The sequence below is a fragment of the Narcine bancroftii genome, chromosome 1 (assembly GCF_036971445.1).
Source record: "Narcine bancroftii isolate sNarBan1 chromosome 1, sNarBan1.hap1, whole genome shotgun sequence".
NCBI lineage: Eukaryota > Metazoa > Chordata > Chondrichthyes > Torpediniformes > Narcinidae > Narcine > Narcine bancroftii.
Window position 1 is genome coordinate 10,019,646 of NC_091469.1, and position 26,514 is coordinate 10,046,159.

Sequence of the window (26,514 nt, forward strand, 5' to 3'; positions counted from 1 at the left end):
CAGGAGCTGTGTTTTATGTGTGTGCACTGTGATCATTGTAAGTCATAAACTTAAATGCACAATTCTCATTGCCACCCTATCAGAAGGATATGGTTGCATTGGTTAGAGTGCAGAGGAAATTCACCAAGATGGTACCAGGATTGGAGGACTTTATTATGGGAATAGATTGGATAGGCTGGGCTTGTTTTCCCTCGAGTGAAAGAGGATGAGGAGTGACCTTGTAGAAGTGTATAAATTTGGGAGACTTTGATAGGGTCATAGTTAGAAATACTGTATCCACAGCATGGAAAATGCCCTTCTCCCGAACTTGTCCATGCCAGCCAAGCAGGTCCTATTTGCGTCCATTCAATCTAAATTTCTAAAAAGAATTTCCTATCCATACAAATTTCTAAATATCTCATAAGTTCAGTTGTGCCCTTGTCTATCTATCACTGCTTCTGGCAGCTCAGTCCATATGCTCATTACCCTCTGTGTGGGGAAAGGGGGGGTGGGAAAGGGTCCCTTGGATCCCTTTTACATATTTCTCCCTCACCTTAAATCTATTCTCTAGTTTGACTTTTTATGCCCTTTATGATTTTATAAATGTCTCTAAGATCTGCCATCAGCTTCCTGTGAGAAAATTCCCAACCTATCCTTTTTCTCCTTATAATTCAGTCCTGGGAACACATTTTCCTAATTTTTTTGCATTATTTCCAGCTAAATATATTTCCTATAGTTGGATAACCAAAACTGTGCACAATACTTGGAGTAGTCTCACCAATGCCTTGTACAGAAATTGATGTCCCTGTGCTCCTGTAATCTGTGTCCGCACCGATGAAATCAAGCGTGCCAAAAGTCTTCTTCACCACCTGTCTACCTATGTTTCCACTTTAATAGAATTATGTTCCTGCACCACCTACCCCCATCCCCAGCTCCCTCTGCTTTGAAAGTATTGTAGCTATGAAAACCAAGTGTGAATCTCAACATTGAAGCTATTCAATATACATCTCTGCCTGGGTTAGATAATTCCAGAGTGTCACAACTCCAGAGCAAGTATCTCATTGCATCCAATAAGGTGAACCAAAGGGTCCACATCCTGTACAACTATTGGTTCCTTTTTTTTCAACCCATCATTCGATCACTAAGTTATTAGAGGATGCCCAGTGATGAAACGAAAAAAACAAATTTTACTGACAAAAGAAATGCATACAAAAAAAGTATAGATTATTGGCCGTGGTTTGCTCCTGTACCAGATCTTGAAGTAATCCTATTCCCTCACCTCTTGTATTCTCTCACACTCACTCATTAACTTCCAACTCCTGCCAGTTAGCGAACCTAAAGCACATCTTTGGAAACTGGAGGAAACCCATATGGTCATGGGACAAACTCCAACCCACCAGTCAGGATCAAGGCATCTGTCCAATCTATAAAACCATGGATGCTATCCACTGCCAACCTAAATCTTGCAGAAGTTCCAGTGATTTTTTTTTTTCTCTCTGCAGTCTGTCAGCCTCTAGAAAGCTTCTGCCCTGCATCAAGGGGTCAGTTGGACACATCCCAGTGAAATGGTCCCCTTCAGTATTACACATTTCTGTTCTTATCCTCCATACCAAAAACTATTTCCTTTCCATAAAATTGTGTGGACTCTGATAATATAATATTCTGAATGCTACATTATTACTTTCTTAATTATGTATTTCATTTTCTCAGTAGAATGTGGTCAGAAGCTTCCTGTTTCAGAACCATAGAACACTACAACACAGCTACAGGCCCTTCATCCCATCAAAGCCTAGACCTATCGACCTGCACCCAGACCAGACTCCTCCACACCCCTCTTATCCATGTACTTGTCCAAATGTTTCAGATTCAAAAATTGAGCCTTCATTCCCCACTTCAGCTGGCAGCTTGATCCACACTCTCACCACTCTGAGGAAACTCTCCCCAATATTACCTTTAAATATTTGAGTTCCCACTATCAATCCATGTTCAGTTTTTGTCTCACCCAACATCAATGGAATAAGCCTGCTTGCATTGACTCTATCTATAGCTCTCATAATTTTGCGTACATCAATAAAATCTCTCCTTCTCTGAATCTCCAGAAAATAAAGTCTTAACCCGTTTAAGCTTTCCCTGAAATCCGTTCAAGTCCCAGCAACACCCTCCTCAAGTCAGGAGGACACAAACCAGCCCTCATTGGGGGTCAACAGTGGAGAGGATCAAGAAGTTCAAATTCCTGGGTGTCAACATCACTGAGTATCTGTCCTGGAGCCTCCATGTCGATGCAATCATGGAGATGGTTGGACAGCAGCTCTATTTTGTGAGGAGTTTGAGAAGATTTGCTATGATACCAAAATCTCAAACTTCTACAGGTATACCATGGAGAGCATTCTGGCTGGTTACATCACTGTCTTGTATGGAGATACCAATGCTTATGACAGGAGTAAACTCCAGAGGGTGGCTAACTCAGCCTGTGACATCACAGACACCAGATTGTATCCACAAGAACCTGACCTCCCAGGCCATGCTACCATTGAGGGGGGATAAAAGTACAGGAGCCTGAAGTCGAGCACTCATTGACACATGGACAACTTTGCCAGCAGATTCCTGAATGAACAATGAACCACAGTCACTATCTCATTTTCTTTTTCTTGCACTATTTTGTTTGAAATGTAGTTGATAGAAATGTTTGCACTGTGACATTGCCACTAAACAATGAATCTTGTGACATGTTCATGATGATAAATTCTGATTCAGATTTGTCTCATTCCTTTCTGGAGCTAGATTTTTCCATATTTTAAGTCCACTCCGATCTCTCATCTGTGAAGGAACGTTGGAAGATCACAAGTTTGGCAACTACTAACTTTTAATTAACAAGAATTGTTTGAAATTCCACCCCTCACTTTCCACCTTGATTTTCTTCAGTTATTGGAATGTGTTTTCACATCATCCTTGTCACTGAATAATTGCTGCCAGTATTAAAATGATATTCAACTTAAAAGTTGCTATTTAATTTAAAAAACTCGCTCTGCACAATAGTCATTGCAGTACCTTTGCTTCAATTTTGTCTGCCATATTCTTTCCAATGGAGTCCTGCAGATTTTCAATCTTTTTTTAACCGCATGCTTGGTGAACTTCTCCTTTAGAGAATATTGATAGAAAAGACCTGGCAATATTGCTAAATGGTTGTACTTAAAGTGTTAAAGGAATAGCAACACTCAGTATCAGCTCAATGCACAAGTCTCCCTTTACTTATCAAGTGGAAGTTTGTGCAAAAATGTTTAATAGTTGGTGAATCTGCCAAATGCCTCTCCAAGGCAATGGTCTTTATCCAGATGTTTAGAGGGATTGTGCTGCAGTTAAAGGAGCATGTTTTGATTGAAACTGCGCAAATGAGCTTTTGGCATGTTGGCCTTCTCTAAATCAAAGTATTGAGTATGAGAGTTGTGATGTTGTGGTGAGGTCAAATTTTGGAGTTTTGTGATACAAGAAAGGTATCAATAATTTCGAAGAGTGCAGAGGAGATGTATGTTGCTGTGACTTGGAGTTGTGTTGCAGGGAAAGGTTAAACTAGTGAGAATTTTATTCTGGCATCTAATGCTATGCCAGACTGAGACCACCTGCAAATTGAAGGAACAGCACCTCCAATTCCATCTGGGCACCATCCAACCAAATGGCATTTATATCAACTTCTCTGATTTTTATTGGCCCCTCCACCATAAACCTAACTGATATCTCTCCCTCTCTCCCCCTCTCCCTCTCTCCCTCTCTCCCTTCTTCTGGCTTATTCACAGAGCCAACTCCCTTCCCTGATATATTATCTTCTGTTCTTCTAGCCATGTCTTTCTTTTTGGTTGGCCTGTGCTCCTCCCCCTGTCCTTTATTTCTCCCATCCCCAACCTTTTTATTCAGGCACCTGTCTGCTTTGTGCTGAAATTTTGAAGGGCACAAGCTTGAAATGTTAAATATATATCTTTCTCTCCTATGGATGCTATGAGGCATTTTTGTTTCACTGCAATCACAGCATCTACAGTCTTTTGTGTTTCACTGAGGACTTTATTCCCTGGAGCATGGAAGAATGCAGGGATATTTAATAGAGGTAAACAAAATTGAGGAGTATAGATTAAATCAGTGGTCCCCAACCTTTTTCTTCCAACTCTCATACCACTTTAAGTATTCTCTATGCCATAGACGCTTTGTTATTAGGAAGGGATTGCTTAAGGTGGGATGTGGGTAGAAAGAAAGAAATTTGAAAACCACTGTTTTAATCATATCTAATTGACTCTTTATGTGCACGGTTTCATCACTCCAAAGGAAATGGGCCAATGACAATTTTTCTCAAGCAAAATATTTTGGTAACAATTGGGTCTAGAGCAATGGTTCTCAACCTTCTCTTCCCACTCACATACCACCATAAGCAATCCTTTACTAATCATAGAGCACCAATGACATAGAGAATACTTAAAGTGGTATGTAAGTGGGAAGAAAAAACCACTGGATTAAATGCAAACAGGTTTTTTCCACTGAGGTTTGGTAAGACTAGAACAAAAGGACATGTTAAGGATGAAAGGTGAGATGTTTAGGGGAGCATCTGCATGCAGAGAATGGAAAAAGTGTAATGAGCTGTCAGCTGAAGTAATGAATATGGGCTTGATTCTTTTTGATAGTTAAAAAAAAATTGGACAGGTACATGAATGGATGCATATATGTGGTTCAAGTGCAGATCAATGAGATTAGCAGAATAATAATTTGGGAGAGACTAGATGGGTCGGATGGCTTGTTTCTGTGCTGTAGTGCTCTGTGGTTGGGAATTCATTCTCATGCTTCTGAGTTAGAAATGCACTACTGCCAGCAGGGATGGCACAAATGTAAGCTCAAAATAAATTCACCGCCTGTGGTCCCCACTGGGAATAGAAATTACAAATAAAGTTGCTCTATCAGATCAGCCACCTGTTGTCTGTAGGACAGGAATTTGGGTCAACTGGACTGGCTGATTCTTTCCCTTATCATTGAAGTTCCAGGGCATTGATGGGATATGTGGAAGGAGAGTTAGGAATGGCCACTGAACATAGGGCAGCGGGAACAATATATTGAGACTACTTACTGAGCTTCCCTATGACCAAACATTCACCAGCTGCAGGACACCATTAGATGTGATTAAATCAGACCTGCTAGGATTACTGAGTCAATAACATTTGCTCCCATTGCAGAAACTGAATATTAAATAGTTTAATTTGGAGTCACCACATGGTAGCAGATCCTTTCAGCCCACGAACCTGCCCAACTCGAATACACCAATACGATCAGTTAACTGATTTACCCCAGGTGTCGTTGAAATGTGAGAGGAAAGCAGAACACCCATGGGTAGAGAGAATGTACAAACTCTTTACACAGTGCCAGATTCAAACCCAGGACAATGGCACTGTCCTTTCCTTTCCTTCCTTTGGTTTGGCTTCGCGGACGAAGATCTATGGAGGGGTATGTCCACGTCTGCTGCAGGCTCGTTGGTGACTGATAGGCAGGCACAGTTGCAGCGATTGCAAGGGAAAATTGGTTGGCTGGGGTTGAGTGTTGGGTTTTTCCTCCTTTGTCTTTTGTCAGTGAGGTGGGCTCTGTAATAGCACTGCATTAACTGCTATGCTAATTGTACTGCCCTATGCTAACTGCTCTGTTTCGTCTCCACGTCTTAACCAAGACCAAATCTACTTGCTTTCAGAGATCCTGTAGGATGTGACATTTCAACCACACCAACAAGGGTTCACTTTAACAAACTAAATGATCCTCCCACACACTTGCACTGGAGGAACCCCATTATTTTGGAATTGCTTGCTGACCAAGAACATTTAATTCACTGATGATCACCTAACATTTCTGAATTAGAATCTATGCTGCTGGGAGGGAGGAACCACACCATGCAGATATGATTGATGACACTTCTGTAGATTGACCAGAGACGACAAGGACAGGCTGACACTGACACACATTCATGAGCCTGAGGAATAAACCTCTGGCATCTTGCAGCACTGGCATATTTTCCCATTCATCCACTGAAAATTCAATGACAGACAATGCAATGAAAAAACATCATCTATTGTATTCCTGCAATATTTCCCTGTCTATCCCCATCATTTTGCAATACCTGGATAGAAGAATTTCTGGGGATATATTGTACATTGCAAGTTGTACATGATTGCTCTATAAGCTTCCTGAAGTGATGTTACAAAAGGACATTCCTACAAAGAGGATGTTGAAGCGTATATAACCCCATTCAGGCTCCTGAATGAACTTCATGACAATATTATCATGGAGGTAAACAAAAAAAAAATCTGCAGATGCTGGGGATCTAGTGCAGCACACAAAAGTGCTGGAGAAACTCAGCAGGTTGCACTTTCCATGGATGCTGCATAACCTCCTGATGAACTCCAGCACTTTTGTCTGCTACACAGTGTGGTCATATTGGCCCCGACCTTTTGCCAATTGATATTCCTTTTCATTGTAATCCTATTCTTTACAAATTGTGCTCTTTACATGGCTATATCTAATACCAGTGTAGAGTGTCAAATGACTCAAAGACTTGTTGACTCAAACCAAGGCTTTTATTAACAAAAGACTGGAGCGTATTACATCGAGGTCAACCAGTCCAGACTGACCTGGGTCTGGTTAGGAGTAGCCCTTTATGACCTGCCAGTCGGCATGGCTACGGCTCTCAGCCAATCACTATTACTATATGTAAATATAGACAAATAAAATTAATTGATGATAATATCCTGTCCTATCACAACCGGATAGCTCAGGAAGCTGTGTTGAAAATGATGCCCAAATCAAACCAAAAATTTGCTGCTTGTACCTGATGGATATCCCTCCATCTTCTTAATATTCAAGTGTCTCCATAGAAGGCACTCAAACACTACTATTTATCTGCTTCCAGCACTGCTCCTTGCAGCCCTTTCCAGGCACACACCACTCTGTAAAATATTTTCCCCACACACTTTCCCACCCTTACCTTAAATGCATGTCCTCTGGTGTGTGACACTTTGACCCTGGGGAAAGATTCTGACTGTCCACCCTATCAATGCCTTTCCTGATTTTGTTCACTTCCATTTCAGCCCCTCACCTTCCCACATTCCAGAGAAATAACCCAAGTGTCTCCACCCCTTGATGTTTTCTGGGGGCACTTTGCCTGAACAATCAACAGACAGAGATATCCTGTTGGTCTTTATGTAGAAGAACCCTACTCACTGTAGTAGATATTTTATGACAAGCAAACCTAACTTTAAATGAGAAAGGAAAAAAAATTGCTCCATTATAACTGATCCAGTCAAACAATATGCTTTCCAACCTGATCCACCTTCCAGTATTAGGTCTATGGCCCTGCTCATGTCACCTCCAAGGTTCAAAGTTCACCCAGGCTTCAGACACACACCCAAGTATGTTTGGAGTATGATTATGATCAGTGGGCCTACCATTATTTGGGACAGTGAGTTCCACAGTCCTGCCATCCTCAAGGTGAGAATAGTTTTCTTCATCCTCCCTCTAATCCTTTTACCAATTACTTGAAATCCAGAAAGGGATTTTTTGACTCCTTGGCTAAGAAGACAAATTCTTCCCCAACTATTCTATGTCTGCATAGATTTACACATCTTAATCAAATCTTTGCTCACAGTTCCAATTTTCCATGCTGGCAACATCCTTCACACAATCAAATCCTTCCTGTGACATTGTGATAAGATTATTGATCCACAGTCAATGGTGATCCAAATTCTGCTTGAATGTGTCAGAGTTATCATAGGATATTTTCCCTGCCGTATTTCTCCTGTTAGGGCTTGATTTTTCAGAGCTGATATCTTACCTCCGTTGGGACATGACACAGCTCTAGCAGTCAGCAACCCCTGAACCAGTACATGTCCAATATTCTGTGCACATCAGACCAGCTGAGTCAGCAACTCATTCATTGTTTTACACATGCATGTGATGCACACATGAGGAATTTCATTTCCTGTTGAACGTTGAAATTCCAAAATATCACTTGAACATTTGCATAAATTAAATGAGACTGAAACAATTTTTTTTAAAGAAAACAGGATTACAGAGCAGAAGATACCACTTCCTTTAACACTTGTGGTCAGTGAAGACCCCCCCCCCCTCTCTCCAAGAGTTATCATTTAGTAACACCATACCCCAGCAAATTTAAGGCTTACCGTGGTCCAGTTTATTTGTATTCCCAGGTCTCTGAAGTACAATGTAATAATGGAGGAGGCTGCAAGGTTCTTAATGACTTTGGTTTCGTTCAACAGAGGACCATCTGTGAACAGGCAAGATCAGGGGCAATATTATACTGTCATCACTTCAGCAAACACAGAGTAACTCCAACAACAGACGACCTAGTAAAATAAGTTAACATATTTTCCTCAAATATTTTACCAAAGACCAAGAAGTCTTTCCACATTTGGAGAGCTGGTTGTCTCGAGGAAAGTTTGAAAGACAGTAGCAATGAATTTAAGAAGAGCCCCTAATGGATGCAGTGATGCGTTTGAGAGGAGTCCCTAATGAAACAAGTGCTGTCCAACCTATTGATTATTTACAGCATAGGGTCATACTGTCCATATAGCGCAGAAAAAGGTCTTTCAGCTCATTTGACAGATCTAATCTTTTCTCCTATTGTATTGTGAAGGGTTATGATAATGCTGCTCACTACCTGGTCGGAAGACACACCACCTGATGCTCAATGTTTGGCCACACCCCACCCATTAGTGCACACACTTCCATTGGCTAACCTTCATGCTTGGCCTTGGGCCATAGGCAGTTGTAATTGACTTAACCTTGGTGGCACTGAGCCATTTACTTCCTGTAAGTTACCTGGGCTGGACCCTCCAGCCCTTCTGTACTTGGCCTTGGGCTGTACGCTGTTGTAATGAACTTAACCTTGCTGGCACCGAGCCACTTTCTCCCTGTAAATTACGTGGGCCAGAATCCCCGCCCTTGCAAAATTATAAAAGGCACCACATGTGCTTGCTACTTTCTCTTTGCCATCTTCGAGGGACCACCCTGTTTCACTCAAGGCCGAGACCTGTGGAACACCATTGGAGAAATCATTGATAAGGTCTGCATTGTTATAAGGCTGGGAGTATTTTAGTGTTCCTAGTAGAACAGAGCCATGTCTGCACTAAGTCAAGGGATGGTGGGTATCGTGTTGGTTTTTCTTTGATTTTATGTACCCACTTCATTGTGTGTGCATGCACATTTTATTCCCAGTGGACGTTTCCACGCTTATCTATAAAGTGTACGCATATGTGTTTTATTCCCGTTACCATTTTTCCACACTCACTATAAACTGCAGATTTGTGTGTTATTTCCATTATCCTTTTACTATGCGTGTCTTTAGTAAATAAAGTAATTTACTACAAGACTGTGTTCAGAGTTGTTGCTTTTGAGACCCATGTTTTTTTTATCACTCATTACACCTATCCACACTAATTATATTGGGGCTTTGTCCTTGGGTGCCTTATCTACAATATTTAAGTGGCTGCCTAAATATAGTGATTTTGCCTAATTCTCTCTCCTCTTCTGGCAGCAAGTTACAGACACCAGCCTTTCTCTGTCTAAAACAAAAAATGCTGGCTCCTCTGATCACCTTAAACTTATGCTCCCTTGTTTTTTTTTTGCATGATGTTACTGATCTGAAGTATGTTGGAGGCCTTGGCATTGCTTGTTCACATACAAATGACCAAAACTCTAAATCTCTGTTTCCTTACATGAGTTTAGACAGCCTACCGGAAGGGCAATAATTAAAGAGCCAGGACTTGCAAAGCGCATCATTGATATTCATTACCCCGTTGTTCACAGAAAGCCTGCAGATAACTTTAGACTGTAGGTGCCCCGGGAAATTTACTAGGGGTCTAGGAGGTAAAATATCAGAAATGGAATGGCTCCCACATTCCCTTTCTGACCTTTTTACACAGCATGCATTCTGGGAAAATGGCAATAATTTCCTGGAAGGCAGTGATTGTGTTGTTTTTTTAAAAAAAACCATACTTGATAACCATAGCATGAAAAAAGATTTTTACTGTTTACTATACCTCTGCCTCTTCTAAGATCATAAGCCTCTTTTAGGCCATCCCTCAGCTTCCTTTGCACTAAGGAAAACAAACCCACCCCGTCAAATCTGTCCCTATACTAAATCCCTCCAATCCAAGCAACAGCCAGATGCCTCTCTTGCACACTCCCTCCAATGCAACCATCTATTTATTATCGTGTGGTAACTAGAATGGCACAAAATTCTCCAAGAGCAGCCTAACCAATTTTCTTTAAGTTACAATGTAACTTCCAAACTTTTAGAAATAATAATGATTTATTGTCATATTCACTCTACAATGTACATGAGCACCAAAAAGCCTTCATTTAAGGAGGCAAGATTGTCCACTATTTTCACCACCATATCTCTAGGTGTAGCTATTTTCCAGGAGCTATGGACTTGAACCTCAAGAACCCTCTACACGTCAACATTTTTAGAGCCCCACTGTTTACTCTACTTATCCCACACTACTTGACTTTCCCAAATGCATTACCTCACATGTCAAAATTAAATTGCATTTGCCGATGGTCTGTTTCACTTTCTGTGTCCAAAGTGACTCTTTGTAGCTATCCTCAATAGCACCACCAATATTCGTATATCTTCCAGTATTTTGGCATCTTACCTCTAGTGAAAGAACCAAAATCCTCCATCTGGATCACAGCTATTTCTTCCCTTACTTCTCACAGCACCCTGAGATAAATCTTATCCTTTATGCATTTTATGACATATAACACCTCCTGCTGCAGATTATCCATGCGCCCTGCCTGAACTCCATGTCCTTTTCCTTGATGAACAGACAGGAGTATTCATTTAGGACCATGTTTACAACTCTGGTCTTGGATCTAAATTGCCTCTTTGCTCACGAAATGTTAGCACAGTCAGATGGGCTGAAGGGCCTTTTTCTGTGCCGTATGACAATATGACCCAATGCTGGAAATTTTCAGTAGGTCAGACGGCACTCTTGGAGAGATAAGAGAGGACACATTTAGGCTGATGAAATTTATTACCGAAACAGCCCTAATATGAGTTGAAAGGGGCATTAATTTTATTTTTTTAATTTTAATTTGCACATACTGGCTGAGGAGCCTGTGCCACTCAAATAAACCAATTAATCTACACCCCTCTTACATTTTTAGAAGTTGAGGAGAAATTGGAGCATCCAGGGGAAACCCACAAAGCTCCAAACTCCTTACAGAAATTGATGGATTTGAACACAGGCCACTGGCACTGCAGTAACCATTATGCTCGCAGTGCCACCCTTTAGAATATAAACATAACCAACAGCAAAGTACTACAGAATATGGTAATATAAAAGAAAAACAGAAAGTGTTAAATAAGCTCAGGCAGTATCCATGGAGAAAAAAGTGGTGTTGTTTCACAGAAACACATGGAAGGTGTGGATGTTTCAGTTCTGTGGAAAAGCTTTTTCTCTCCACAATGCCTATCCTGATGAGTATTTCCACCATATTCTATCTTTTTTACCAAATAAAAGTTCTGAACATCCTCTCACCTTTCTGTTCATTCATCATGAATTACTGGAAATCACAGTTTCTCTGAATTGTGAATCAGCATCTTTACCACACAGGAGCCAAGATTTTTAAGATTCAAAATCATCCGTTTACTTCTGTAGTGATTTAAAGGCACCAAGATGACATCACCACATGCTGATCTTCCAAACGTCTTCTCAGGAAATGAACTGAGAGATGGTTGCATTCACCAGGATAACCTTAGTGCAAGCTCTGTGCTGATGCGGCCAAAGATACCCACAATTGATTCATGCCAGGAAATAAACTTGACAGCAACACATTTTCAATCCACTCCTGACTTGACAGATTCATGAGACTCTGGGCTATATTTATTGCTCAATGCTAAAGTTGTTATCTCTTAAAGCAAAGAATTCTGCTGCACTTAGGAATTTTTGGAAGTTGATTGACATTCAGGAATTCCCTCTTAAAAATTGTTGAGAATTTTAATGGCAGTTGGAGAGAACGCGTAACACACTATTGGGTTTGGATGTTATTTTTTTTTAATCTCCTCACATTTATTTGGAACTGTTTAGTACTTGTCATGTGATACCTCTGTACATTTTTACTCACACTGCTACTTGTGCTAACTTTCAGTGTTAAACACTTCGACCAAGTCATTAATGGAACTGTTAATTTCTCCTGGTAGTCTTTTGAAATGATGACTCGATCATTAATATTGAAGATAGATGATGACTCTTTCTCTAATTACTGTCCAGGTGCCCAGACATGAGAAATCAGAAACTGAGGTCATTGAGCCAAGGTGTTTAATTTTCTCACTGCTCTGTACTCTCTAAGTTCAGCAGAAGGTAATGTCAGATAGCTAAGACGATATCAGCTGTGCATCCCTGAGAGGAGGCAAACTTCCCCCTTGCGTACGGTGGGGGGGGGAGCGCGAGGGGCAAGAACTAGCACAGACAGCTGCAGGAGCAATGACCTCGGGGGAGGCTCATTAGACAAATGTCTACAGGAATTACCCAAGGCTCTGCCTGATGTGAACTGTTTAGCGCAGATTCACTCAACAGCTTTGCTAGGTCTTGGGTTGCAGGCTGCATCGCGATGTCATCAGCCCCCCACCCCAGCTGGCCACTTGCAGTGGCTGTACATTTATGATGCGTGGTGGAGCACTCTGCTCCACCGCTGACACTAGGTTGAAGAGGGATTGGAGTCGGCGCCTTGTAATCACTCACGGAGCATTTATGATGGTAAGTTCTGTGATGTAAGGGTGGAGAATCTCCGCCTTTACAATTGCATTTTTTCACTGTATAAAAGGGCCTTTTGTTTATAAGAGAGAGATCTCTTTTGATAAACATGATATAATCTTGAATTAAATTGTTCTCCTGTCCTTCTCCAGGTTTGCTCAAATACCTCAAGTTCAAGTTTATTATCATCTGACCACAGTGCACACACAATACACATAATCACATATATACATAAATATATAATAAAAAATAAATACGTGAAATATTTTGGAATGACTCCCTCGGTTACAAGATACTGTTCAATAATCTCACTGCCTGCAGGAAAAGGCTATTTCAATTTTGAGCTCTTGTACAGGCTTCCTGATGGTAGTAAGTCAAAGATCCTGTGTGCAAGTTCGCTCAGTTTTCTGGCGGGCATCCATGTTGAACAAGGTTCTCTTCATAGACCAGTGATGCCTTTTCCAGCATGCCACTAACCCTCCACACTGTTCAACATCTGTCTGCTCTGTACCAGGCTGTGGCATTATTGGACAATGACTTCAACTCAGTGGCAGAACTGGGAGCAACCAACACTTAACTACATGAAGCTCCAATAATTAAAAAGAAATATTTGGCAGCAACCTGTGGTCCACTAGAATAATGAGCAATGAAAACTACAGGGTGGCACAGTTAATGTAGTGGTTAGAACAATGCCAACAATAACACCATCTACAAATTTGCCGACAATACCACATTAATGGGTTGTATAAAGGAAGGGGATGAGTCAGTATACAGGAGGGAGATTGAAAAATTGGCTGAATGGTGCACCAACAACAACCTTGCATTCAATGTCACCAAATCAAGGAGCTGATTGTTGACTTCAGGAAGGGAAAGCCAGGAAGATACAATCCAGTGATCATAAAGGGATGAGAGGTGGCAAGAGGGAGCAAATCTAATTTCTTGGGAGTCACCATCACAGAGAATGTTTCCTGGACCCAACACACTAATGGCATAATGAAGAAAACACGTCAGTGCCTCTACTTCCTCAGGAGTTTGCGGAGGTTTGGTATGACACCAGAAACCCTGGCAAATTTCTACAGATGTGTGGTGGAAAGTGGGCTGACCGGCTGCCTCATGGTCTGCTAATGGGGACACCAATACCACGGAGCATAAAACTCAGCAAAAGGTAATGGACACAGCCCAGGACATCACAGATAGAACCTTTCCCAATTTCGAAAACATTTACAGGGAACAGTACCATCAAAGAGTAGCATTAAAGAACAACACAACCAAGCACACATTCTGTTCTCGCTGCTACCATCAGGAAAGAGGTTTAGGTGCTACAAGACTCTCACCACCAGGTTCAGGAACAGCTGCTGCCCCTCCACCATCAGATACCTCAACAACAAACTCTCAATCAGGGACTCATTTAACTTTTTTGATTTTTTTTCTTCTCTCTATTGCAGTCTGTTTGTTTACATTCATTATCAGTTTACAGTTCTTTATTTGTTTACATCTTTACGCTGTGTACAGTTTTTTTTGCACTACCAATTAGTGGTAGACCTGCCTGGCCCACACTCAAAAAGAATCTCAAGGTTGTATGTGATGGCATGTATGTAAATCTGAATGGTGTTACAGTGCCAGTGACCAGGTTTTGAATTTGTCGCTGTCTGTCAGTAGTTTATAAGTTCCTCCCCTATCTCTATGGGTTTCTTTTGGGTGCTCCAGTTTCTTTTGACTCTTCAAAAATGTACTGGGGTTGTAGGTTAATTGGATGTAATTAGGCATCATCGGTTCATGGGCCAAAGGAGCTTGTAACCATACAGCATACCTAAATATAAAAATATAAATACACAGGATCAGGGCAGTAGAGAATAGCATCCCCTAAATCCAAACTGGCTAAAAATCAAGGGTCTCTCCTGATGAAGGGCTTTTTGCTTTTTATGGATACTGTGTGTCCTGCTGAGTTCTTCTGCATGCCCCACTAGACTCCAGAATCTCTAGATTTTCTTGTTTACCTAAAACCATTGGGTCTCTGTTTCTTGCAGATTAAAAAAAAACGAGAGATGGTCTCATTGAAAAATATATAATTCTTAAGGAACGTAAATGGATGGATGCTGGGAGAATGTATTGTTTCAGTTAAATCTTGAAAATGATGAATTCCTAATGCCATATAACAAAAAATAATCATGTATTCAAATGATTTTTCATGAATTGTGTCATGAATGGGCAAACTTCAAAATTAGCAGTCAAACTTTCCACCCTGCCCAAATAAAGTTTGTTCTTAACTGGAATGTTCTGTCCAGTCAGCACTCTGATCATAGCCCTGTGCAACCTCATTGGGAATGCTGGGCCAGAAAAACAGTCCCACCACACCAAGGAGACAGGCACTGACTGATAATGCTGATGTGTCCAAATTCTCTGCAGCACCCAGCATGCCCACAACCTTCAAACATAAATATTTTTTGACTCTGTCAGATCATTAAAATATGTTTTTGATATTTAGAAATAATTGAAAGCAATAAATACACAAATTAAAAATGAATAAATGTAGAAAATTAACAAACAGAAAGAAAACCTAAAATGGACACCAATTATTGTCACAAATTAAAACTTGTCCACTTTCCTCACAACTATTTCCAGACAGTGACCTGAAATCAGCCTCATTGTCCACAGCATAAGATCACAAGACGTAGGAATAGAACAATGCCATTCGGCCCATCATGTCAACCTATCAACCTTAGATTTAAATCTACCCAAAGACTGCCTCTATGTCTGTGGCAATTAATTCCATAGATTCGCCCTATGGCTGAAGAAATTTTCCTCATTTCTGTCCTAAAGTGAAATCCTTTTAGACTAAGATCCTTGTTCAGGAGGCTCATTAAACAGGTGTAATCTTGATGAAGGTTTCCAATGTGAAACATGAACCATTCTTTTTTTCTCCCACTCTCTACCTGCTGAGTTCCTCCAGTAGATTGTGTTTTGCTCCAGATTCCAGTATCTGCAGTCTCTTGTGTCCCTAACACTCCCACTACTGGAAACATCTTCTCCACATCTACTCCATCCAGGCTTTGCAATATTCTGTAGGTTTCAATGCGATCAGCCTTCATCCTTCCCAATCTCGAGCCCAATACCATTAAATGCTCCTCCTCCATTAACCCACTCATTCACGGGATCATCTTCATACACCTCCTTTCAACTCTCTCCAACATCAGCACATCCTGGCCCAAAACTGCTCACAATACTCCAAATGTTGTCTGACCAATGCCTTATCAAGCCTCAGCATTATATCTTTTATTATTCAAAATTAATGCTAATGTTACATTTGCCATCCTTACTACTGATTCATCCTGCAAGTGAACCTTTATGAAATCGAGCACTGGGGCTTCATAGTCCCTTTGGACCTCTACTTTTTCAATTCTCTCCCCAGTTAGGATATCATCTTTATTCCTTTTACCAAAGTACATGACCATCCACCTCCCTATGCTATATTCCTCCATGTGCGTTTTGCTCCACATTCCAATATCTGCAGTCTCTCATGTCCCTAAGCACAATCAAACAGCCACCCCCTACTTGGAAGATTTGGGGCGTTTCCACAAGGTTTGGAAGAGGGGACCAAGTGTGGCATATATGTTGCAAGGTTTGCTGATTTCACTAAAAGCTAACTTTGCAGAGGATGCAGAGAGATAAGGAGGGTTGAGTGAGGTTGGCAGGTGGAGGGCAATGTTGGTAAATGAGAAGTCATCCATTCTGGAAGGAAAATAATGGACCAGATTTTTATTTAAATGCTGACAAATTGTAGCATGCTCTTGCACAGAGGGATTTGGGAGTCCTTGTGCATGAACTGCAAAATTTGGTTTGCAGGTGATCAAGAAGCCAAAATGGATGGTGGTTTTCACTGAGAACAGAAATGAATTTAAGAGCACTGAGTTGCTTCTACATAGAGTACTGGTGAGGCTCCATCTGGAGCACTGTGAACAGTTCTGGGCTCCTTATTAGAGAAAGGGTATACTGGCTTTAGAGGTGGGGCAGAGGAGGTTCACCAGGTTGAATTCAGAGATGGGGTGTTGGCCATTGAGGAGAAACTGAGTTGCCTGAATGGGCTTGAGTCTCATTCTAGGGAATAAAAGAGTATCTGATAGAAACATGCAAAATAATGAAATGGATAGAAAAGATAGAGGCAGGAAAGTTGCTTCTACTGGTAGGTGAAACTAGAATTGGAGGACATAGCCTCAAAATTCAAGGGAGTAGATTTAGGATTGAGATAAGGAAGAACTGCTTTTCACAGAGAGCAGTGAATTTGTGGAATTCTCTTCCTAAGGAAGCAGTGATGACTGCCTCATTAAGACATGGTCAGATAGATTTTGGCACAGGGGAATTAAGGGTTATTGGGAAAAGGTAAGTAAGTGGAGCTTGCTGAATGGCTGACAAGCTCCATGGGTCAGATGGCCGACTCCTGCTCCTAATGTTTATGTTCAAGTTCTGATACTGTTCAACATCAAGATAAGTGGGGAAGAGTTGTCTGTGAATGCAGGGTGTGTGTGTGTCCATGTAGCAATTCTAATATCACACTGTTAAATATCTATTCAGGGAAACACTGATGTTATCCTACAAAATTCAGGCAGTATTTTATTCTTCCCTGGATTACAAATCTGTTCAAGTTATTGCTTAAAGATTTGATAAATAAAAAGAAAATCTGCAAAATTGAAACTATTTAAAAAATATATCTGAGAAATTTCAGAAATTTCTGCAGTGCTCATGCATTTTTAATCTGTCCATATAACAGATGGCGTGCTTTGTGCTGGGTGATTCAACAAATCAGTTGTTCAATGTTAAGTGCGACTTGGATTTTTTTATGTAATTAAATTTAGAACCTTGTAAACAGATTTTTTTTTGTTGCATTAATAAAGTTCAAAAGAAGCCTAGGAATATATTGACCAAGCAATTCATTTATAGACAAAATGAATTATAATTTAGGTCCAAATGCTCATTAAATAAGTTGCACCTTTATTTAAAAAGGACATTTTCTGCTGATACAGTCATAGTTAATTTGTAGTATAATTCTGCCTGGTAGAGATTTTAAGAGTACCTTTTCTTCTTACAAATAACCATGCACAATCCCCTGCTGTGTGCTCACAATAACAAGTACTGATGGTTCTCAGTAAATGAGGATTCAATATCAATATGAAGTATGTCAGTATGATGGAGGTGCCAGAGGGGTTATTGTTGTTGTTGACAGACCTGTGTGGGAATAAATTTTCCAAACTGCATCATCAAACCAGCACAAGAGAAAAGGACAAAAACATTGCAACTTTGTTATCTGACTAGCCGATTGGATGCCTGGACAAGTTATCGAGCAACAAGATCTCAAATCTAACGATGAAGCCTGTGGCCAGAGGCGTGACACAGGGATTGGAGCTGGGTCCACTGTTAGTTCATCATCTATATTAATAACATGGATGACAATAAAATTAACGAACAAAAGAGCTGGAGAAACTCAGCTGGTTATGCAACATCCATGGAAAACAATCAGCAATATTGAGAGTAGAATTTGAGATGTTCTGGTGAAGTTGTATAAGACATTGGTGAGGTAAAACTTTGAGTACTGTGGGCAGTTTTGGTCACCTAACTACAGGAAAGATATCAATAAGATTGAAAGAGCACAGAAAAGATTTACAAGGATGCCTCCAGGCCTTGAGGAATTGAATTAGAGGGAAAAGTGAATATTTTATTCCCTGGAGCAATGAGAATGAGGGGAGATTTAAAAGAGGTATATAAAATTATGAGGGGTATAGATGGAGTAAATGCAAGCAGGCTTTTTACACTGAAGTTAGATGAGACAAGAACAAGAGGACATGGGTTAAGCATGAAAAGGAAATGTTTAAATGGAATATTAGGGGGAACATCTTCATCCAAGGAATGATAAGAGTGTGGAACAAGCTGGCAGCTGAAATGGTGAATGTAGGCTTCATTTTGACATTTATTAAAAATCTGGATCGGTACGTGGATGGCAGGGGTATGGAGGACTATGGTCTGGGTGCAGGCCATTGGGACAGACAATAGTTTGACACAGACAACATGGACTGAAGGACCTGTTTCTGTACTGTTCTATGGTTGTATTGGGGTTCATGGATGCTGCATGACCTGCTGAGTTTCTTCATCACTGTTGTGTACTACATCCCAGCATCTGCAGATTTCATGTTTACCTGACAATGTAGTAAGTTTGTGGATGGCACCAACACTGGTGTTATTGTGGAGTGAAGAAGGTCATCTCAGTTACAACAAAGTCCAGATTAATTGGGGAAATGGGCAAAGGAGTGGTAGTTGGAATTTGACTTCGACAAATGCGAGACATTGTGCTTTGCTAATACCCTTAAGAGCTTCATAGAACACAGGGACCAAGAGATTCAGTTCAATTTCCTGAAAGTGGCATCACAGGCAGACAGGTTGGTAAAGAAAGTGTTGGTCACTGAGCACAATAGTTTGGAATGTGGCATTACATCTGCACAATATAATTGTGAGTCCATTCTTGGAACCTTGCCTGTTTGGCTGGACACCCTGCTACAAGAAAGATATCCTTCAGTTGGAGAGCATGCTGAAAAAGGCTAGGGCATCTCTCCCTGGAGTGAGATTCTGAGGGGGAACTTGACAGAGTATTATAAAATCATGAGAGCCAAAGATAAGGTAGTCATAGATTCCACTGTCCCAGGAAAAAAAATCATAAATATCAAGTGAGAAAGGAAAGACTTAAAAGGGACTTTGAGGAGCACCTCCTGCACAGCGAGAGTGATATGTGTAAAGAAGGAATTGCCAGTGGAAGTGGTAGAGGATGGGACCACTGTAACAATTAAAAGACATTTAGATTAACCATTCTCAATGGGGGCCCTTTGTTCCACCCAGGGCGGGGATGGGGGCAGGGGTCACAGCACATTTAAGTTAAATTCTTGTTTTCTTTTCACCTCACGCAACATAAATATTTTTTAAATATATTTTCTATAGGAGAGAAGTATGGAAGAAACCAAAACATCTGTTTCACAGGGAAGGGGCCCCATAAAATTTTGAGTAGTCACAAGGGCTGGGGAGGGGGGGGGGTGGAATGGTGGGGAGAATAGTCCAAAATAGGTTGAGAATGGCTGATTTAGATAGTTGCATGGGCAGGAAAGGTTCAGAGGGAATGGGTTAATTGAAAGCAAATAGGACCAGATGGTTCAGCATGGACAATTTAGTCAGGAGTGCCTGCTTCTGTGCTGCAGAATGTTCTCTGAAGTAGTCTAGCTGTCCACCTGGGATGACAATCTGCCACTGAGAAAGCAATCACACAAGCAAGCCAAAGAGAACACCAGTTTCAGATCTGAACATAAGAAAAGCACTATAGATCTTGCATTCTTGGAACATGATGGGGGACCTGCTCCTGGACTCATCAAGTGAGATATTTAACAGTCTGTCAGTCGCACTCATGGATGTGTACTGTTCAGTCAACATCTCACTATTGTCTCACAGCAGATGGATCCATCAGAAGTGAAGGCACAGTGATGCAGATTCAGGAGGAACATTCCCTGGTGATCTCATCACACGACTCTTTCACATCACCTGGTTTGTGGTTAATGATTACCACCTGATGAGGAGAAATGCTCACCTTCTACTAAAGTCTGATGAATGGCCTTCTGGTGTTTCCCCCATCCATCACTAAACACTGACTTACCTGAGATTGTAAAGACATGGGTGAGAACAGATCACTACTTCATTTCTCACAAGTGAATTGTCTTTGATGGTTCTGGACCAAGCGACTACTCTCTATCATTATTTTTGAGCACCCTCCCCATTAAATGGTTGTGTGAGATGAGTCAGGTCGAAGCTTGCAACTTCAAGCTGTACATCCATGACATCTTATGGACTTACCCAATCCTTTTTTTCACACATACCAGTAAATCCCATCCTTTTCCATCACCACCACCCCTGACCCAGTGAAGACTTTAGTTCATCAGGAACTCTGAAAACAGTGACAGGTGAACAAGTGAAGCATACAAGGAAGATGGTTGTTATTAGACATAGATCATCTCAGCCCCAACAAGGAGCAAGAGTTTCTGAGAGTGGTGACTCGAGCTGCTTAAGCAATGACCTTCTCTGGAACAGGTCAGGCTGTTTGCTCATGAACACCCAGAGTTCAATCCCTTCCAGTCACCCTGAGGAAAAAGAAGCAGTTTGTGGGCTGCATGTTGCAGAAAATTAACCCCAGCGCACTCAAGAGATGCAAGACCTTTCGGAACTGAGTCTGCTTTCCAAACAATATCAGACATTACAACCTTTGCTTTTTCTTTCTTTTGCTTGGCTTCACGGATGAAGATTTATGGAGGGGTAATGTCCACGTCAGCTGCAGGCTCGTTTGTGGCTGTCAAGTCCGATGCGAGACAGGCAGACACAGTTGCAGCGGTTGCAAGGGAAAATTGGTGGGTTGGGGTTGGGTGTTGGGTTTTTCCTCCTTTGTCTTTTGTCAGTGAGGTGGGCTCTGTGGTCTTCTTCAAAGGAGGTTGCTGCCCGCCGAACTGTGAGGCGCCAAGATGCACGGTTTGAGGCGATATCAGCCCACTCGCGGTGGTCAGTGTGGCAGGCACCAAGAGATTTCTTTAGTCAGTCCTTGTACTTCTTCTTTGGTGCACCTCTGTCTCGGTGGCCAGTGGAGAGCTCGCCATATAATACGATCTTGGGAAAGCGATGGTCCTCCATTCTGGAGACATGACCTACCCAGCGCAGTTGGATCTTCAGCAGCATGGATTCGATGCTGTCAGCCTCGAGTACTTCGATGTTGGTGATGAAATCGCTCCAATGAATGTTGAGGATGGAGCGGAGACAACACTGGTGGAAGTGTTCTAGGAGACGTAGTTGATGCCGGTAGAGGACCCATGATTCAGAGCCGAACAGGAGTGTGGGTATGACAATGGCTCTGTATACACTAATCTTTGTGAGGTTTTTCAGTTGGTTGTTTTTCCAGACTCTTTTGTGTAGTCTTCCAAAGGCGCTATTTGCCTTGGCGAGTCTGTTGTCTATCTCGTTGTTGATCCTTGCATCCGATGAAATGCTGCAGCCGAGATAGGTAAACTGGTTGACTGTTTTGAGTTTTGTGTGTCCGATGGAGATGTTGGGGGTCTGGTAATCATGGTGGGGAGCTGGCTGATGGAGGACCTCAGTTTTCTTCAGGCTGACTTCCAGGCCAAACATTTTGGCTTCAACAATGAAGACGCTGTTTACATCCGGTACCGCACGGATGGCAGTCTCTTCAATCTGAGGCGCCTGCAAGCTCACACCAAGACACAAGAGCAACTTGTCCGTGAACTACTCTTTGCAGACGATGCCGCTTTAGTTGCCCATTCAGAGCCAACTCTTCAGCGCTTGACGTCCTGTTTTACAACCTTTGCTACAAGCTCGTCTCATCACTGACTGCTCTGATAAACTTAAGCTTCCTTCAGCAAGCTCACAAACAATTCTCAAAAGGGCGGCAGGGTTGGTATAGCAGTTAGTGCAACACCTTTATGGCGCCAGCAATTGGCACAAGACCAGTGCTCGAATCCCATGTTGTCTGTAAGGAATTTGTATGTTCTCCCTGTGTCTGTGTGGGTTTTTCCCACCACTCAAAATGGACCTGGGGGTGTAGGTTAATGGCGTGTAAATTGGGCAGCACGAACTCATGCACTGAAATGGCATATTACTGCGCTGAATGTCTATATTTTAAATTTTTAATTTTTTAATTCTGCTTAAAAAGTTTTCAATGCCAATTCAGCTGCCAACATGTTCATTCTTATCATTAATGGCATTTTACTGTTCATCATTAGGTCTACTGCTCCCATTGTTTCTGACCTCAATATGTTCTTGGATTTAGAACTCTGTTAATTTTCAGTGATTTTTTAAAAGTGATCCCTACTTTGCAGGTTGGAGAATGAGGTGGCTCTGTTCAGAAACAAATGATCAAATGGAAAGCTCAGAAGCTTGTGAACTGAAATCATTAATCTAGGTTGTATGGAAACATTTTTTCTAAGATAACGCCAGGTGAAAATCATTAAGCTCTTCTGTTTCATGGACAACATTTATCAAATAACTCTTTTGCCATTCAAGGATTTTTAAAAAAAATCTCAGTATGAATAAACTGTACAACTTAATCTTCGATTACTGGACTGAGCAGTACTTGTGAAACAGGAAAGTAAGCAAATCCTTTGATTGTAGAAAAAAGACGAAATACTGGAGGAACTCCGCAGATCTCGCAGCGTCCATAGGAGGTAACAATGTTTTGGACCTGAGCTCTTCTTCAAGGTATGGAATAAGACTTGACATTAACTCATGAAAATACATTGAAGAAGGACTCAGGCCTGAAATGTTGGTTATATATCTTTACCTCCGAAGGATGCTGTGTGACCTGCAGAGTTCTTTCAGCATTTTTGTCTTTTGAGCAATATTTGTACTGGCAATTCAGCCCTGAAACATCTTATGGTTTTCCATTAGTTTGGTAAACCAGAGTTTTGCAATTTGATTTTCACTGCTTCAGGAACCTGGACCACTGGGTTACCTTCCAGGGCAAGAGGGACCTGCACGAGAAGAAAGGGTTTCACCTCAACTAAAGGTGCACGAGTATCATTGCAGGAAGCATTGCTGGTGCAAGTTGAACGTGTTGAGAAGGAGCAGCAAGGTAGTATCTGGTCAAGTGAGCCTTATAGGAAGGATAGGCTGGGCCAGGTGAATGAACACATTGGGACTGAAGAGTTGAACCCAAGGAGCATTTTGGGTAAGGCTGATGCACGGAACTCCAATGTTGTGACTGTTATAGAAACTTGGTTGAGAGAGGGGCAGGACTAGCAGCTCAATGTTCCAGAGCTTTAAAGTGTCAGAGATGGTGGAGGGGAGATGTGAAAGCAATGAAGGAATTGGACTGCTGATCATGGAGGCTGTTACAGCTTCACTCAGAGGGGACAGTGTTTTTATTTTAAATTCAAATGTCTGATGTTAAATTCCTTGAGTACCACAGTTTCAGAGAAGGAAAACAGGTCTTTCTGTCCAATGTGTCTGTGCTAACCAAGATGCCTCTCTTTAATCATTCCACTTGCCTACATTAAGCCCACAGCCCTCAAAACCTTTCCCATTCATGTGCCAGTTACAGTTTTAAACATTACATTATGAAACATGAAAGTCAGCCATTCCTCCAGCATGTTACATTAACATTACATCATACACATTAATCATTTCCTCTGGGATCTCATTTTGCAGAATCCCCACCCTCTCCTTGAACCCCACTTAACTCTTTCCACCCTCAACTTAACCTGTTTCCACTAGTTTTTGACTCCCCTTCCCTTAAATTTATAAACATGGGTAATGTCACTCTTCAGTCTAGTGTTTGAAGTGGGGTCCAGCCCCACCATTTTCCAAAGGACAATGGACACCTTGCTGCAGGGTATTCTGCAGGTAGTGGTGTATCTGGATGATACTTTGATCACAGAGGCCATGGAGGTGGACCATCTGGCTAACTTGGAACACGAGTTGAAGAGGTTCTCAGATGCAAGACTGGGATTGAAACACAGCAAATGTGTGCTCCTGACACTGAGTTTGACATGTGACTTACCTGCAACAGAAGATCACAGCTGAGAGGCTCCGTCAGGTGGAGGACAAAGTGAGAGCTATCAAGGAGGAGGCGCCAAGCCTAAAGGGTGTCATGGAACTTAGATTATTTTTGGGCATGATGAATTATTATGGCAGGTTTCTTCCTGATCTCTCAAGGGTTTTGGTCCCACTGTATAAGCTATTGCAAAATAGCACCAAGTGGCAGTGGACTGAAGAGCAGGAGGAAGCTTTCAAGGTCGTGAAAGAACTCTTCCACTCTGCGGAGCTGCTGGGTCACTATGAGCCAGATAAGATCAACCTTTCATGTGATGCCTTGCCCTGTGGAGTAGGGGCAGTTCTTTCACCTGTAATGGAGGACCCCTCACAGAAGTTTATTGGTTTTGTTTCATGTACCCTAACAGCTGCTGAGAAGGGATGTTCACAGCTAGACAAAGAAGGTCTGGCCATTGTTTTTGTGGTCAAACATTTTCATCAGTACCTCCATGGACGTGCATTCACAATCTATACAGATCATAAACCACTGTTGAGCCTTCTCAGCGAGTCCACAGGTGTCCCACCACTAGCTTCAGCTAGGATACAGCATTGGGCTATTACATTGTCAGCCTACCAGTATATTGTTGTGTACAGAGCAGGTGGGCATAATGCAAATGCCGATGCACTGAGTCGTTTATCTTTACCTGAAACATCGGGTACTACATACCTTCAGAGACAGCAATTTCATTGGAGAGGCTGTCAGAGACACCTTTAAAGGTGATTCTGAAAAAAACAGTTAACAGAGAGGGATCCAGTCCTGTCTCAAGACAACTTTCCTTTCACAAGGATAGCCCAGTATCATGGAAGGAGATGAAATAAAGCCTTATGCCAAATATAAGACAGATTGAGTCGACAGGATGGCAGCATTTTCAGTGGGGGCAAGGGTCATCATGCCTCCCCCAGCCATTCAAAGATTGTGGAGAAGCTTCATGAGACTCATCCAGGGGTGAGTCTACATCTGGTGGCCAAGAATGGATCAGGATCTGGAGAACAAGGTAAGATCATGCACACAATGCCAGATCAATCAGAAAATGCCACCAGCAGCTCCTCTGCACCCATGGGAGTGGCCAGACCACCCCTGGTCTGGGCTACATTTGGACTTTTCTGGCCTTTTTATGAGGCAGATGTTTCTAGTAATAGTGGATGCGCGTTACAAATGGATAGAAGCTCACATCATAAGCTGTAGCCCATTCAACCATGGACAAACTCAGGCAAGTGTTTGCAGTCCAGAGGTTGCCTGACACTCTGGTCACTGATAATGGCCCGACATTTACCAGTGAGCTGCTGACCCTATTAGCATCAGGATTTCACGTATCTTGTTTAAATACTGCTTTATGTTGCAGACTACAACTGCACGCACTCCAGCAGAGATGCTGATGGGGCGTAGGCCCAAGTCAAGATCGGACCTGCTCCACCCAGACATGAAGACAAGAGTGGAGAGAAGGCAGGAAAAACAGAAGGAGGGACATGATCAACATGAGCGAGAAAGACAGTTTAAACCAGATGACAATGCCTACGTGGGAAACAATCAGCAATGGCTACCTAGGGTTATTCTTAAGCAGAGTGGTCCTGTCTCCTATGTTGTTAAGATGACTGATGGACGTATTTCCCGCATACATCAGGACTATGTACGCTTGTATCATGATCCATACTCAGAGGTGGACAGTTCCATGGAATTTCCAATGGTGAGACAGACTACTGTGGAACTGTGTTCCCTAGTGACTTTGCCAGAGAGAGACACCGATAGAGGGGTCTGGGTTCCCTGAAGAAGATGGAGTTCCCATGGACACTCAGACCCCTCTTCTGCTGCGAGCACCAGATCCACCCACCATACCTTCGCCAGTGGTGCCAGCTGGGCCATCGAGGGATGTGCGCATATCACAGCGCACTCGCAAACCTCCTGACAGACTAAATTTTTGATTGGACTTTTTTTTAGTAGCCTGAATGTGGAATCTACCACATTTTTTCAGATGTTTTTGCATTGTTGCATTGTTACTGAGACTTTATTATAAGTTTTAGGAGTACACAAGCTAATGGCACCATTGTCCTTTTATATTTGGGGCATGTTGGATTTTAAGGAGCTGTTTTGAAAGTGAGGCTAGTTCCAGAGTAAGGTTTTACTTTCTGT

The 26,514-nt window shown here is 41.9% G+C and overlaps 1 protein-coding gene across 1 annotated transcript in view; it reads right to left on the minus strand.

The window, feature by feature from the left end:
- LOC138763194 (trans-2,3-enoyl-CoA reductase-like) overlaps window positions 1–26,514 on the minus strand; it is a 144,630-nt gene that overhangs the window by 63,317 nt on the left and 54,799 nt on the right. The window contains exon 4 of the mRNA XM_069936978.1: window positions 8,175–8,278. Coding sequence (XP_069793079.1) covers window positions 8,175–8,278 — 104 coding nt within the window. The remainder of the gene's footprint in view (window positions 1–8,174; window positions 8,279–26,514) is intronic.